General features: G+C 39.7%; 1 protein-coding gene across 2 annotated transcripts in view; it reads right to left on the bottom strand.

Annotated features, from left to right (window-relative positions):
- Positions 1-274: 274 nt before the first annotated feature.
- The window catches only part of samd12 (sterile alpha motif domain containing 12), a 220,528-nt gene continuing 206,317 nt past the window's right edge, over positions 275-14,485 (bottom strand). For both annotated transcript variants that reach the window (XM_008116904.3, XM_008116903.3), the window contains exon 5: positions 275-5,521. In XM_008116904.3, the coding sequence (XP_008115111.1) occupies positions 5,499-5,521 (23 nt within the window). In that variant the 3' untranslated portion in view covers positions 275-5,498. The remainder of the gene's footprint in view (positions 5,522-14,485) is intronic.

Here is a 14,485-nt window from a genome sequence, read left to right as displayed (position 1 = left end):
TTCCATCCCAACTGCCAGAATCATAGAATCATTGAACTGGAAGAGACCACATGGGTCGTGCAGTCCAAATCCCTGCCATGCAGAAAACTGACCTAATTCACCTGATATAGTGGCTGCCTCTTATGATGGGTTGCTGGCTGGGATTAGTGAGCACAGAACAAGTGCAGATACATATCTCTACGTTATGATGATCATACAAATAATCTTCTCTAGTTGCCTTTAGATGCTTTGCTTACCCCAAGAAAAAGCAAGCGGTTAACACAAGTGATACACATTTATACACAGTAGCTAATCAGACCTTTATTTTAATTTCATGGTAATATTGTAAATGAAGACATTTCTACCCCAGAGCATATTTCAGAAAGTATGAGTCCACAGAGAAGTCACGAGAAAAAGATTTACACTTCCCAATGGCCATTTTAGAATACCAGAACCAAGAACATCTGATTTAAAAACAAAGTTGTTCCAGTTGAAATTCCATAACTAAGAGTTACACACATCTGTAATTCTCTCCTGTTGAGTCCTGGACACCCTTAATTTAGGTTGAATTCTGCTCCAGATGACACCACATTGACAATTATGATAACTGAGAAATGGAAGTGCAAGTGTTAAAGATTTGTATTTTTTTTAAGAGTCAGATATTCCGAAAATCCAAGCAAACTGGTGGGAAATGTATTGGTGACCCACGGTTTAACTTAGCTTTGGGGAAAGGTAATACCTGAGAACACCTTTAGAGTCTAAGCACATATACCAATACATAATAGTTCCGATGCATTTTTCAAGAATATACAAAATTACCACAAAACAGAAAATGCCCAACAGAGAGATGTATCTTCAAATCATGCTGTGAAAAATCTTGAGGCTCCATAAGAAGTTAATGGCCCAATTTAATGCCGCAAACGCTTTCTTGAAAAATAGCTTATCTGCCATGATTAAGACTTCCTTATTGGGGTGCAGTCTCAGCTTATGTAGGGTTTTGATGAAGCTCAACAAACCCTGCCATATACCCAGGCTTCAGACCCTGGAAGCTACAACACAATATAGTTCAGTGGGAGAGATGTTCCTTGGTAGTCGAAGCAATATGCAAAGAGATTCTCAAGATACTAAGTATGAAAATTACCATATTGAGATGATGTATAGAAAGAGTTTGTTCAGCTATGGGCACTACAGATGTTGAGACATTGAGAAGGATGTGTGTAAAACTATGATGCCAAAAGAGGGGATTCCTATGAAGAAAAGCTTAAGGAAGAGTTAATGGGAAGAGAAGTGGGAAACAGTCACTATGTTCAGATACTGGTTCAGGTACCCATAAATAAGGAGGAAAACTTATATACAGCTTTATTTTGTTGAGTAACAGGGCAGAAACATCATAGCTGGACTGTGGGGTCAACCCCCGGTTTTTGCACAGTTATGCTTCTATGTGTTATATAAACATAGGAAGCTGGCTTATGTCAAGTCAGAGTATTGATCCATCTAACCTACATCTATTTCTAATAACTAGCAGCACACCTCCAAGGCCTCAAGAAGAGGGTCTTCTCCTGTCCTCCTACCTGAGATTCTTTGAGCTAAAGTTGCTGGTGATTGAATATCGGGTCTTCTGCATGTGCTGTTCCAGTAAGCTGTGCAAGGGCCCTCACTTATGACATGGAGATTTATTTTGGATGCTTCAGACACCAATTCACCTGAAATTGTGAATAAAGGGCAGGATTGTTAAATATCTAATTTTCAGATTCTGAGGGCTATCACACCATCCCCATTATAAAGTATATCTCGTTTATCTATGGAATTGCAGAAGAAACTGATTGACCATGGCTGGAAAGAAAATATTGAGCTTAATGGACCTTTTGGGTTGATCTAGCAGGGATCTTCTCATTTTCTTATGTGAAGAGTTCCTCAGGGTTCTACACATGGACTACAGAGATAACCTGGTGATTCCAGGAGATAGATATATACAAGAAACAGCTGCTGGTGGAAGAGAAAAGTGCTGAGAGAGTGTGCAAGGAAACCAGTAATTCCTTTAGGCACACAGAAGTAGGTTTGTCACTATGGTTGATTATCTGAGGCACTGGTTATAGACAATGGTCCCTTAAAAGTATTTATATCAGTGGTTGTATCATATAAAATGAATGGCAATTGGTTATTTCTGTACCACACCTATAATCACAGGATTCTTTCCCCTACCACACATTTGATCTTGCTATGAAATGTAAACCTAGATAATGCTCTTCCCACTTCTGATCTGATAGCCTGGTCAACTATAATGAAGCAGGTCACTGCCATTCTGAGCTGGCTGGCAACATCAGTACTCTAGGTCTGGGTATGAACTGCTTGCCAGACTGCGAGGCATTGTAAACTATTCCTTTATACAATGATGCAAAATCTTTAAAAGATTGGGACCTACTGGTAGAACTCTTTCCCACTTGTAATATCGCTTTCCTCAACCCAATGGTCCCCAGCTAAGACAGTCAATCGTGAAGGAACAATGAAGCTAAAGTCTAAAACATGTGGTAGACAACAAGTCTGCATCTGGACTGGAGAACTGTAGTTTGACACCATATTAATCGCCATGGCTGAATGCCATGGAAGTCTGGGATCTGTAGTTCAGACAGCTCTGATGCCACAACAAACAACAAATCCCAGGATTTGTTATGGCAGTTACAGTGGTGTCAAACTGCTGTAGTTATGTAGTGTCAGTGATCTCCAAGTTTGGAAAAGCTGATTTAACAGAATCAAATCTTCTAGAACTAAGTGTACTTAATTTTCTTTATGACAAATACAAATGAAAACAGTCTAAAAACAAAAATACAGCCAAGCTCACCAGCCTCTGCCACCAGAATAAGAAATTGTTAGCAATTCATTATGACTACTTTGATTGGAGGTCAAAATGAAATGAGATGGATTTTGAGATGCACACATATTTCAATTTGTCCACCAGAACAGATCAAACAGACCTATTCCATTCTCTCTTGCCAAGTAGTACTGATCATACTGAGTTTTGATTTAATAACATGTTGATTTCTTGGGTTCTTTTGTGCTCATTCCCCAGGTTTTGACTGGCACAGGGAGCAAAAGTACAAATAACAAGAGAATGCAAGAAGAAAAAGAGAAGAGTGGTTTCAGATCCATGTGTAAACACTGATGAGCTTATTTTTCAAAAGAGACTTAAGATAAAAACTGTAGCATTATTAAATCTCAAGGTACAAATCATATTACCAGGTACAAATCGTATTCAACAATGTAACAGTCTATGAATTGAGAGATACAGTTTAAGAGCAGATCTCCCATCACTGGATTTAGGGATTACTATGTTCAGCCACTTGCTTGTCCTGTGGAAGCTACTATTAATATCTGCTACAAATAATTTTGTTTTGAACAAGAAACAAAGAGCAAAACAAAACAACCTGGGATGGATATGAAGATCAAGACACAGCCTGCTGTGTTTTGGCAACATAAAAAATGAACGGCAAAGAGGAAAGCTCACTTGGGATGCAACAATCTTGTGCCAGGTACTGTTTTGTTGAAAACGAACAGTTCTCCTTGACCATATTTTATTGTAAGAAAGCATTTTGTGGGAAAAATGACTGGAAAAATGATAGTTAAGACAGATTTATAATTCATTTGCTCTACAGGATCAAACAAAAGGTCCTTGAACACTCTGTTGAAGACCCCAAAGTATGCTTGGCTTCTGAAATGTTGACTTGAGCCAAGTTGCGACCTACCAGTGGCAAGTTGTCAAGCTAAGAAAAAAAGGACTTTGGCGACAATGTAGCATGGATAATTGATGTAAATGGTGAACCCCAGGTCTAAATTGGGTGTCTAAGGAAGAAAATGTCGTTAGATTGAATGGTTTATTATCAAACTTGGGGAAGCAACATATGGATTTCCTGAAGGCTCCAGTCCTCCAGAAACTAGGGAGGTCTTAACAGCTACTCACCTTTACTACCCTACAAACAACTGCAGGCTTCATTCCTAAAGTTGCAAAGTCATCATCCATAAAATTTCTTCATATACATAAAGACAAAAAAGGGAAGGTAGTATATTTTTTCAAGTATTTGTACTCTTGACCATAGACACACATTGCTTCTAATGGTGAAGATAGACATAACATTTTAACAGTAGTAACAAACTGATCCTTACCTAGAATATACATACCACAGCAAATCAAACACTGGATCACCAATCCAACCTGTTTCAAGAGAGGTATGCACCTTCTTAGAAAAATATGTATTTTATTTAAAGTAGCTTATATAGATGTAGCATTGTTATTCTATGTGGATCCTTCACCTTCCCACCCATTAAAAACTAGTAAGCATTGGAAAACAGTTGGAAAAAAGTATTCCAGGAAAGCAAAGGACACGGTTTCAGTGATGGCACGTAGACTAGCCAATTTGTGCTCATTACAGCTGGCTTTGGCTGTAAATGTGTAAAAGGGGCTTTCAGAGCTCACTTAGGAAAAATATATTTGTATTCAATGTCTGTAAGGACATACTCAGACTGTCCTCCCTGATCCCCTAAATGTTATGTCTGTCTTCATCAAGGGCAAGGGATTCTTGTAACAAGAGAACAATGTTTTTATCTATCATTTTCCTTTCCTCTATTATTGAACATGCATTGAAACAACAGACATACAGTTCCACTTGTAATTTTGGGAAGGTTAGTGCAGCAAAGACACTTACGTGCTCTCATTCTACTGCCTCTACAAGTCAAGTGTCAAAACAGCCAATACAACATCCAGACAAGGTACCAAACCAATCTTGCATGAATCCGTGAAGCGATGCATACCATGGACTACACTTAAGGTAGCATCCCACTGTGGTTACCTGAAACATTTAAACGGATGTGATCTCAGAAACTTTCCTTTAACACAATCGAATCAGCTAGAATGTCTGTAAGGAGACTGAGTGGGGGATGCTGATATTATAAATTGGCATATCATTCAGCTGCATTACTAATACAAACAGAATATGTCGACATCCACATCAAGTGACAGAGAGTAAGGATATTGGCAAACATTTCCACTGATTGTGCATATCTGGGACATCCCACCCACCCCACTCCCCTAAAAACATCATGCCATCTGCATACATAATATTATCCAGTATTTGACATGCTCAGAAAACATCAACAACAGAAAATAAAAACCCATCCCAGAACTTTTAGTGAAGGTCACAGAGAGTTCCCTGATAGGAACACAAAGTTTATGCACAGTGATGAAAACTGGGAGACATTTTCCAGTGTAATGGGTCCACCGATAATTAGTTGGAGAAAGTTAGCACTTTTTCATCATAGACCCTTCTTTGCATTCCATAAGCACAGCATGATCTCTCAGGGCTTATCCCATGGAGGAGATGGATGGGATTTTGCTAAGTTCTTGAATTGTCGGTGCTCGTCTTCTTTGTGGCAGTGCCATCGATTGTGTTTTATTTTTGTCTTCCATCAAGTAAAAGTTCAAGTTCTGTATCATCTGGCAGGGCAGCAGCTTTAGAGGCTGGTAACATTTACGGAGAACTCTCTGTTGAGGCTGTTAAAGATAAATAAAAAAAGAAAGTAAATATGAGTTTACCTCAAAGCACAGGCAATTACAACCTATTGCAGATGAAACAAAAAGGTCAGGGCTCTGCTATACAAATTATACATCTTCAAAAGATAAGCACTCCCAGACATATTTTCCATTTTGCTCCTACATTTCCCTCCCCACACTTTACATAATACTAACCACAGAATTATTTAGATCAAACTAGGGATATTGCGAAGGATTATTCAACGTCATCTCAGCAGGATACACACATGGAAGCAGAATCTTCACTGCTTTTCTGATCCTTGACATCAAGACCATTTGTCTAGAACACCAATAGGATTCAAAACCCACAATCACAATCCTGAAGAATCACTATGGGTGCATCTACACTGTAGAATTGATGTAGTTTTGACACCACTTCAATGGCCTTTACTCAATACTATGTAATTTTGAGAGCTGTAATCTGGAGAGGCACCAGCACCCTTTGGTAGAAAAACCTAAAGAACTTGGAAAACTATAACTCCCATTCCTATTCTGTGATTTTGTGACTGTTGCCAAGATACCAATATTTTGAGAATGGTCACGTCTCTAGGAATTTCATCCTCCAATGTGACTCTGTAGTAATATCTGGCATAAGTTAATAATTTCAATAAGGTTCTCTATTATCTGCTATTTTCCATTTCCACTGTAAATTCAGGAACAAATACCCCATGGAAATGAGTTTGTATTATATTTGACATGTTCTGTACTCCTGCTTGATTTTAGAAAGCTCAGTGAAGAGATCATGTTATTCGTTGTTTGAGCATTTTAGATGTTGGCTAAAGCAAGGGCAGCTGCCAATTCACTGCAGTGAGTTTGAACACTAACACAACACTTTGCTTCTGTAAACACTCCTTCCCATTCCCTGCCAGAAAAATCTGTAAGGGGACACCTCGCATATAGGTGTCCTACATGTTCTCAACTCCTGATAAAAGATCACTTATAAATAAAATATATACCTAGGGAAGAGTCATGGAGCCCAGCCAGCAAACAGATGCTCCACAAAAACACCATTCAAAGAGTTTACTGTTGCAAGCTAATATGGATTGTTGCCAAGGGCTATAGAAGAGATAGGGTAAGAACAAGGATGGATCTGGGTTCCAGTAATTTCCCCTGAGTCACATTAAAGTTAAGGTGCTACTCAATTCTGTTTCTTTACATCAGAGAGGAATGTCAGGGGGAGGATACTGCTCTAAGCTTCTTGTACTCAGGTCACACAGCCAGCAAAGAGAATTTCTTAACTTCATCTCCTTTCCGCCATACAAATCCAGATGTTGCTCCATGTATTTCTCATTACAAAGTATTCTGACAAAGCAAGCTGGATGTTTTTTGTGTTCTAATCTGTGCAAAAGCCTGCAATTTAGAGATATTGTCTCCAATCTGCTTTGTTTTCAACATATGATCAGCTTATATTAATACATATACCTAGCTTGTGACAGTACTTCCTAATTTCTCCTTTTTTCCCTTTGAATTTTGCAATTAAAAGTTAATTGCCTGGGTTTTAGTACTGCAGTTGCGGATTTGTAACCTGAAGTTATAGATATGTAATTGCTCTGTATTGAGTAAGAGTACCCAGTGTTACTGTAAATACTCCCTTGTCCATCTTAACAGCCAGCAGCCATATTGGGATAGAAGATATTATTTCATTATGCATAGGAAACTAGGTTAGCCAGTGCAGAACATCAGTGATTATAATATAATGTAATAATATAATATAATATATTTCAAAAGCTTGACAACTTGATGGAGATACAGCATAAAAATGGCACATTGCTCCATGGTTCACGTTAGTCCAGCTCAAGGACAAGTACTGTAATAACCAGAGGTGTGTAAATATACAGGAATATACAAGCACATACATATGGCAATTTTTTATCAGAGTAATCTAAGTTCTATTTCAAAATCATTAGCACCCTTAATGGCACGCATCTCTGTTTTGTCTGGATTCAGTGTCAATTTGTTTTTCCTCATCCAGCCCATTACCTCCTCCAGGCATTCATTCAGAGGAAACACACTATCCTTAGCTGAGGTTGTTTTTGAAGGCATGGAGAAATATATTTGGTGTCATCAGCATGCTGATAGCATCCCACCCCATGCCTATGCATAATCTCTCCCAACAGTTTCATGTAAATATTAAAAAGCACTGGGGATAGAATGGCACTTTGCGGGAGGTCATATAACAGCTCTCTTTTTGAGGAGCAGCTATCCCCAATCACCACCATCTGGAACCTACCATACATGTTCAAGCATATCTCTTCAACCACAAGAGCTAAATACTTCCTCAGACTTTTGGTCATCTTTGAGATTTCAATTGGTACTGACCACAGATTTTCAAAAACACATTCTACATATGGAGTGCCAGAAACGTAAACAAAATATAGAACAAGAGAGAATGTTGGAAGGTCGGAAGTGTCCTTTTTTCCTGCTAGAAGAGCCATCAGATATTGTTCAAGGAAAACAGCAGATTGTGAGTCACTATCTGGAAGAAAGTGCTTACCCAAATCTATCACAAGATGCCTTGTGTTATCAAGGAAGACTATCACCTCACCCGCTTCATAGGAAATCTGCTACAAAACAGAAGCTTTTTTGTTGAATTCCAGGGCCAGAGAAGCAGGTGGTGAAAACAGAAGAACGGCCTGTCTCAGGGGAGCGTGCTTGTTCCATCAATATTTAACATCTACACTAATGACCAACCATTGCTAGAAGGCACAGAGAGTTTCATCTATGCTGACGATTGTGCCATCACCGCTACTGGTCAATATAGTATACATTTAGTATAATGGCAAGTAGTTGTTTTTTAAAACTTTGTGTTTGTGTTTTCATGTACATTACAACTTGTACCTTCGGTTCACTTCTGACATGATAAATAAATAAACCAAGGAAGACTGATTAAAAGAAGTTAAACATGCTCCCTGAGCACCAGGGATGGCTCCAGATATTTTGCTGCCTGAGGCAATGACATTCCTTGCCCCACGACTCAGACAAATCAAAACCACAGGGCTGAAATCCGGCCAATTTATTCTGGCTGAAGGCCCTACAAACATCCTTCCTCATCTCTGGCAGTAAAAAATCTAAAAAATCATCCTAATAGTGTGATGATATTTGTGCCATCCAAAATCTTTTGCCTGAAGCATCTGTCTCACTCAGCTTCATGGTAGGGCCAAGTCTTCTAAGACCTGAACTGTCTGCCCTGTTCCATTCCCTCCAACTGCCCTGATTTGGCAGGGAGTCATAACTAATTCCCTATTGTCCCTCTTTTTCAGCTGCCTTAAAAACTTCTGAGTTTTATCCACTTTCCTCTTCATCCTGAGTTAACTTCAGTTACTGCAAACTGTATTCAAAGTACAGAAATAGTTTGCTCTCAATTAACTCAGCAGTGGGGAGAGAAGAGGGCTGAACCTTCTCCTTCCCTGGGGACATAGACTAAAGCAACATACTACAGCCTTTCCTAGCTTACATTCATAACTTTGTCATCTTGACTGCACTTGAGTATTACCTGGTGACATGCGTCCTGGCTTCCATCTGTGAAGTGATAGAGGGCATGTCATTCAGGGTGGGGTCAGGAGAGGTTGCCGCTTTCAAACCAAACCGATCACCCTCAGGTTTTTTTTGTAGTTGTTCTTATTGATTCATTGATCGTGGGTTGGAAAATGAAGTCTCCATCACCGAGAGCCTTGTTTGTGAGGCTAGATGATCAAAACATGCAGCGTGCCATTCTGAGCGGAAGCATTTCAGGGAGAATGAAAAGCCTGGCAGATGCTCTCAGCAGGTAGCCTTTTGTAAAGCCAATTAGTCAGAGGTTATTGCAGCTGCTCTATGAGGCAGGATGGCTCGCACAAGAAGCCATCGAAAAGGCACTAATCCCAAATATATGCTGGTAGTGTACAACTAGATGTAACATCCTCCAGTAATTAGTGGCAAAGGACTCCTGGCTCTCATTGCCCTTACATGTGAAAAACACTCTTTAGTGAGTTGTCACAAAAAGAGAAACCTTTGTAAGATAAGGCAGATGAGATTATATGTTTGTGTGTGCATGTGAATGCATGTGTGTGTGTGTGTGTGTGTGTGTGTGTATGTGTGTGTGTGTGTGTGTGAGAGAGAGAGAGAGAGAGAGAGAGAGAGAGAGAGAGAGAGAGAGAGAGAGAGAGAGAGAGAGAGAATGCCTCAATCTTTTCTGAGATTATTGTTTGTTTGCCAATCTGTGCTCCTTTTGCAAACTCCTGGTTTAAGGACTTGGAATGTAGGAATCACACATCAAACTGTACAGTATATATTTTAGATGCAGTGAATTCTAACAATTCACTGACATGCAATGGTATGGCATAGGCTGACCTAACTCACATGTTAGAAGACCTTTTCATCAGTTTCTCCAAGACTGTGGAATGATCTGCTGGAAGAGACTTGACAGCTAGATCAGTTGTCGAAATTTAAGACAAAATTGAAGACCCATCTCTTCCGGGAGGCCTACTGGATCAATTTTAAATTGTGAATTTTAATCTGCATTTCATCAGTGGATTTTACCTTCTATTTTAACTCTGTATACCTTGTTGTACCTCTTTTAAGAATGTTTTTATTTCTGTTTTAATTATGTTGTGGAGCCCCCAATGGTGCAGTGGATTAAACAGCTAAGCTGCTAAACTTGCTGACTGAAAGGTTGGCAGTTCGAATCCGGGGAGTGGAGTGAGCTCCCACTGTTAGCCCTAGCTTCTGCTAACCTAACAGTTCGAAAACATGCAAATATGAGTAGATAAATAGGTACCGCTCCGGCGGGAAGATAACGGCGCTCCATGCAGTCATGCCAGTCACATGATCTTGGAAGTGTCTACAAACAAAGCAGGCTCTTCGGCTTAGAAATGGAGATGAGCACCAACCCACAGAGTCAGACACGAACAGACATAATGTCAGGGGAAAAGCTTTACTTTTACCTAAAACCTTAATTATGTTGTACCCCATTTCAAGCCACAGTGAGAAGTGGATAATACATTTATTATTATTATTATTATTATTATTATTATTATTATTATTATTATTATTATTATTATTAACATGAATGACAGAATTTATCACACAGAGGCTTTAGAACATGTTTGGCTGAACACTCACTTCTTCACTTGTGATACAATGAATCTTGTGACCCCTAATTAAAGATGAAGGTTTTATTTATGAAATCTAAGGCCCAACAAAACCTGCTTGTCTTTAAGAGCTCACAAAGTTCTGTTGTTTTTATGATACTGCATTAATATGTTCCTTATGATGTCGTCTCAAAATTAGATTTCATTGTGTCATTTGCAAAATCAACAAATCCATGGTAATTATTCAATGTCTCCGAGTCTATAGAGTAATGTTTACAGAAACTCATGTCTAAACAGCAGATTTAGTCCGTGAAATTATATGCCTATCAATCTAAACTCTGGAAATGAGCTTTATCTGAATTCTGGTACAGCAGAAAACCAGACTGGGGCATTTATATCGGATTGTCCATGTATGAACAGTATACAAATAACAGCTGTCATGGAAATACACCATCAACTTGCCCAGCAAGTCATTGGAGTGTCCATGTCAGCAAAGAGTTTGACACAACATGACTAGGCCACAGAAAAATGGACAACTGTAGTCCTTGAGATGTTTGGACCTTAGAAGGAGTCCCACTGAGGGAAATAGGAGTCCGAAAGTATCTAGAGAGCTACAGTTGCCCATTCCCATCTGCAAAGTTCCTGCCATTGAGAGCCTTGGAAGTACTCCCAGTAAAATGTGCATTTGATTGCAAGCACTAGAGGCACAAATACATCCCAAACAGAATTCTGTTGGCATTTGATATACAGGCAGTCTCCAAGTCACAAACAAGATAGGTTCTGTAGGTTTGTTCTTAAGTCGGAACAGGTACATTTTAAAAGTGTAATTCTGGCCATAAATATATACAATCGATGAGGAATAGGTGTTTGTTTTGCTGTCTGTGCCCCTGTTCAGAAGGTTTCACTTCATTTTCTGTCTTTGTGATAATTAGATTTTGAAAATTTTGGCTTGTTGTGAAAACAAGGATTGGTGAGAAAGCTTCGGTGGAGACCACTTTTCCCCATGATAACTCTTTCAGGAGTGAATTTCCCTTCCTGCTGTCTTACACCCGTTCTTAATTATGAGTCATTTTGTTGTGGCTCAGCCTTTGCCTTTGTGTGATTTGCCTTTGTGTGATTCTGATGTGCCTTTGCATGACTCTGATGAAGATTCTAGGTTGTATGTGCATAATGATGGGATTCAGGATGAATTTGAGGATGACTCTGATGCTGGGAATTATAGGAGCGTTCCAGCTGTGGGAAATGAAGAGCAGGGAGTTGTTCCCATGATGTTGTTTCTAATGAAGAATTTCAGGTGCAGGGAGTAGAAAGGGAGGATAGCGCTTTGCCGCCTGATAATGAGCTCAGCGGCCTTGATTCTGGGAATCTCGATCAGGCTACGAGACTGGAATTTAGAGGGTTGCGGAGAAGCCTTCGCATAGCCAATAAACAAGAGTTCAAAGGGCAAAGGAACGCCTTTATGTCATGCTTTTAAAAGCCTGTTTGCAGAGAGCTCTCTGTCAATGCAACTCCATTGCTTGATCTAGAAGCAAGTCTGCTTTCCTGCGCCAAGTTTGCTTTCCTGTAATATCTTGTGGATATATTCTGTTGCTTGGGACTTTTGGCTTCTATGAAAAGGACCTTGTTTTATGCTCTATGTTTCTATGGACTTCTTGCTTACAGCCTTGGTTTTGTACCTATCTTTTGGAACGGAACTTTTTCCCTTTTATGAACTATCTTTTGCCTTTTCTAAATAAACTACAAAAGACTACTTCCTGTGTGTGGCTTGGTGTCTTTAGCAAGGTGAAGGTAACCTGAGGTGCGACACATTTGTAAGTTGGCTGTTTCTAACTCAGGGATTGCCTGTCCTTATAAATTCTCCTACACCACATTCAGTTTAAGATCAAAGAAACAGAGTTGTGCATCTAGTGCCATTTCATAACAATATTCATTACACATGGAGGCAAATTGTGTATAGATTTTCATGTGCATTTGGGTTGGAATTCTGTTAGGGAATTGTGGGGGTTAATATTCCTTCTTCCATTTGCAGCATCCAAATCTACCACCGCTGCTTACTTACTGTAGAGCCCTTCAATCCACCTGCAAGGCCATTCTATCTTTGCAGCAAGCAGGCTGGCTTAGAGAAGCAACTGGCTTGTATATTCTTGTAGAAAGATGCTTTTATGACCTGGTCTGCTTGTTGTGAAGCACAGAATGGCTGTATGGGGTGCCTTCAGGGTATATCAGGAGAATGGTGGTAGTACATGGCTCAATGTAGCATATGTCCACATGTGAGTATTTATGCTATGCTGAAAGGATGTTGGATTGAGGCCTTAGTGCCTTGGTCCATTTGCAGCATGTTGTCATTCAACACAAGTGTTGTGCAGCACCACTGACACACAGCCTCACACAGAGAGATTTACACTATCAAACTTCAATGTAGAATCTCAGCCACCGTTGTTTTACTGTGAGTCAAAGGGCTATTTACAGATGACATATTACACTTTTAGACATATCTCTCAGATGTTTCTAATGGACATTTATAAAGTAATGCAAGGATGTAGCACACACATAAATCATGCAGCGAGATACCCAGAACCAATTTTCCCAAGTCTATGTTCCACAGCATTAACAGACAAAAAAAACCCCTTATGCACAACCCAACTGGAAAGCAGGGCACTGAATGGGGAAAGTCTTGGCTTGTTGGGAGGTCTATTTAGGCATCAAAGCAACATGAGATCAAAGAACACAACTTTCATGTAAACTGTACATTTGAATATGTACTGTGGCAGTTCATGAACTTTGCTGAAGTCAAAGTTTACAGCAGAGACTTGGTTCAGGTCAGTTTTGTACAAGAGGATATATTTGGGCATATCATACCACAAATCCCAGAATCCCCACAACCCATGGCCATCTCAAAAGAGTAACTTTTCCCAAGCTTTGTGCAGAGCTCTGGGAACTTGCAGTGCACACAAAGCCATTGAAAGAGATGTCGGCATTTTTAAAAGGTGCGACTTTGAGCAACAACTTTCCTTTCACTGGGATTTTAATATGATTCAATTTAGGGAAACAAAATTTATCTCTCAGATCCATTTGCCTTTGGGTGATTACAAGCCATCAGAAAAGTGGGAAATAGCTTTGCCTCGATGGTTTATATTTATGGAGATGGTGGGGTCTTTTGCGTGAGGTGTTTAATTCCATTGCAGCCTTTGGGAAAAATTGCTGACTCTGCCATAGCACGCTTAAACGCCTTTTTGCTCAACAAATACATTGCAGCAAACAGCATTTTCTGGCACAGAGAATGGGTTGTGCAATCTTTAAGGGAGAGCATTACTTTATTGCACATGTTAAGGCTTTCACTCCGTTTTAACTTTTATGGGCATGACAAAGAATGAAGAACTGAAGTTTAAATGCTTGCTCTCGACTACCTTTCCCTTTATCCTCAGTCAATTTCACACCACTTGCCAAATGTCACTGAGATATTTACTTTCCAAGTGCCCAATGCCTCTAGCTTGTTCTGTGTCACCATCCCAAAGAGTTCCTCTTCTGCTGAAGACAAAGAAGACTTACACAGTCAAGTCCTCCTTCAGCAGCTCATCTGACGAACAACCTAGTCCTTCTCCAATTCAATGAGAAGAAGAATTAGAAGGGAGACCTCCAGGCCCCCATGAGAAAAGAACTAGGAATTTAACATAGACCCTCAGAAGCAGTGAAACACTGTAAGATGTGCTTTCAAAATACTATCAGACACATGGGCATAAACATGATTTGGGCTGAACATTGTTAAAAGCTGCCCAATGTCTCCCTGGCTAGCTACTGAAAGCAAACTTCAGTTCCCTTCTTGACCACTAGACCCTGCCATTGTACATTGGATTGA

Source organism: Anolis carolinensis, chromosome 4 (assembly GCF_035594765.1).
Source record: "Anolis carolinensis isolate JA03-04 chromosome 4, rAnoCar3.1.pri, whole genome shotgun sequence".
Taxonomy (NCBI): domain Eukaryota; kingdom Metazoa; phylum Chordata; class Lepidosauria; order Squamata; family Dactyloidae; genus Anolis; species Anolis carolinensis.
This window is presented reverse-complemented; position numbering and strand designations above follow the sequence as displayed.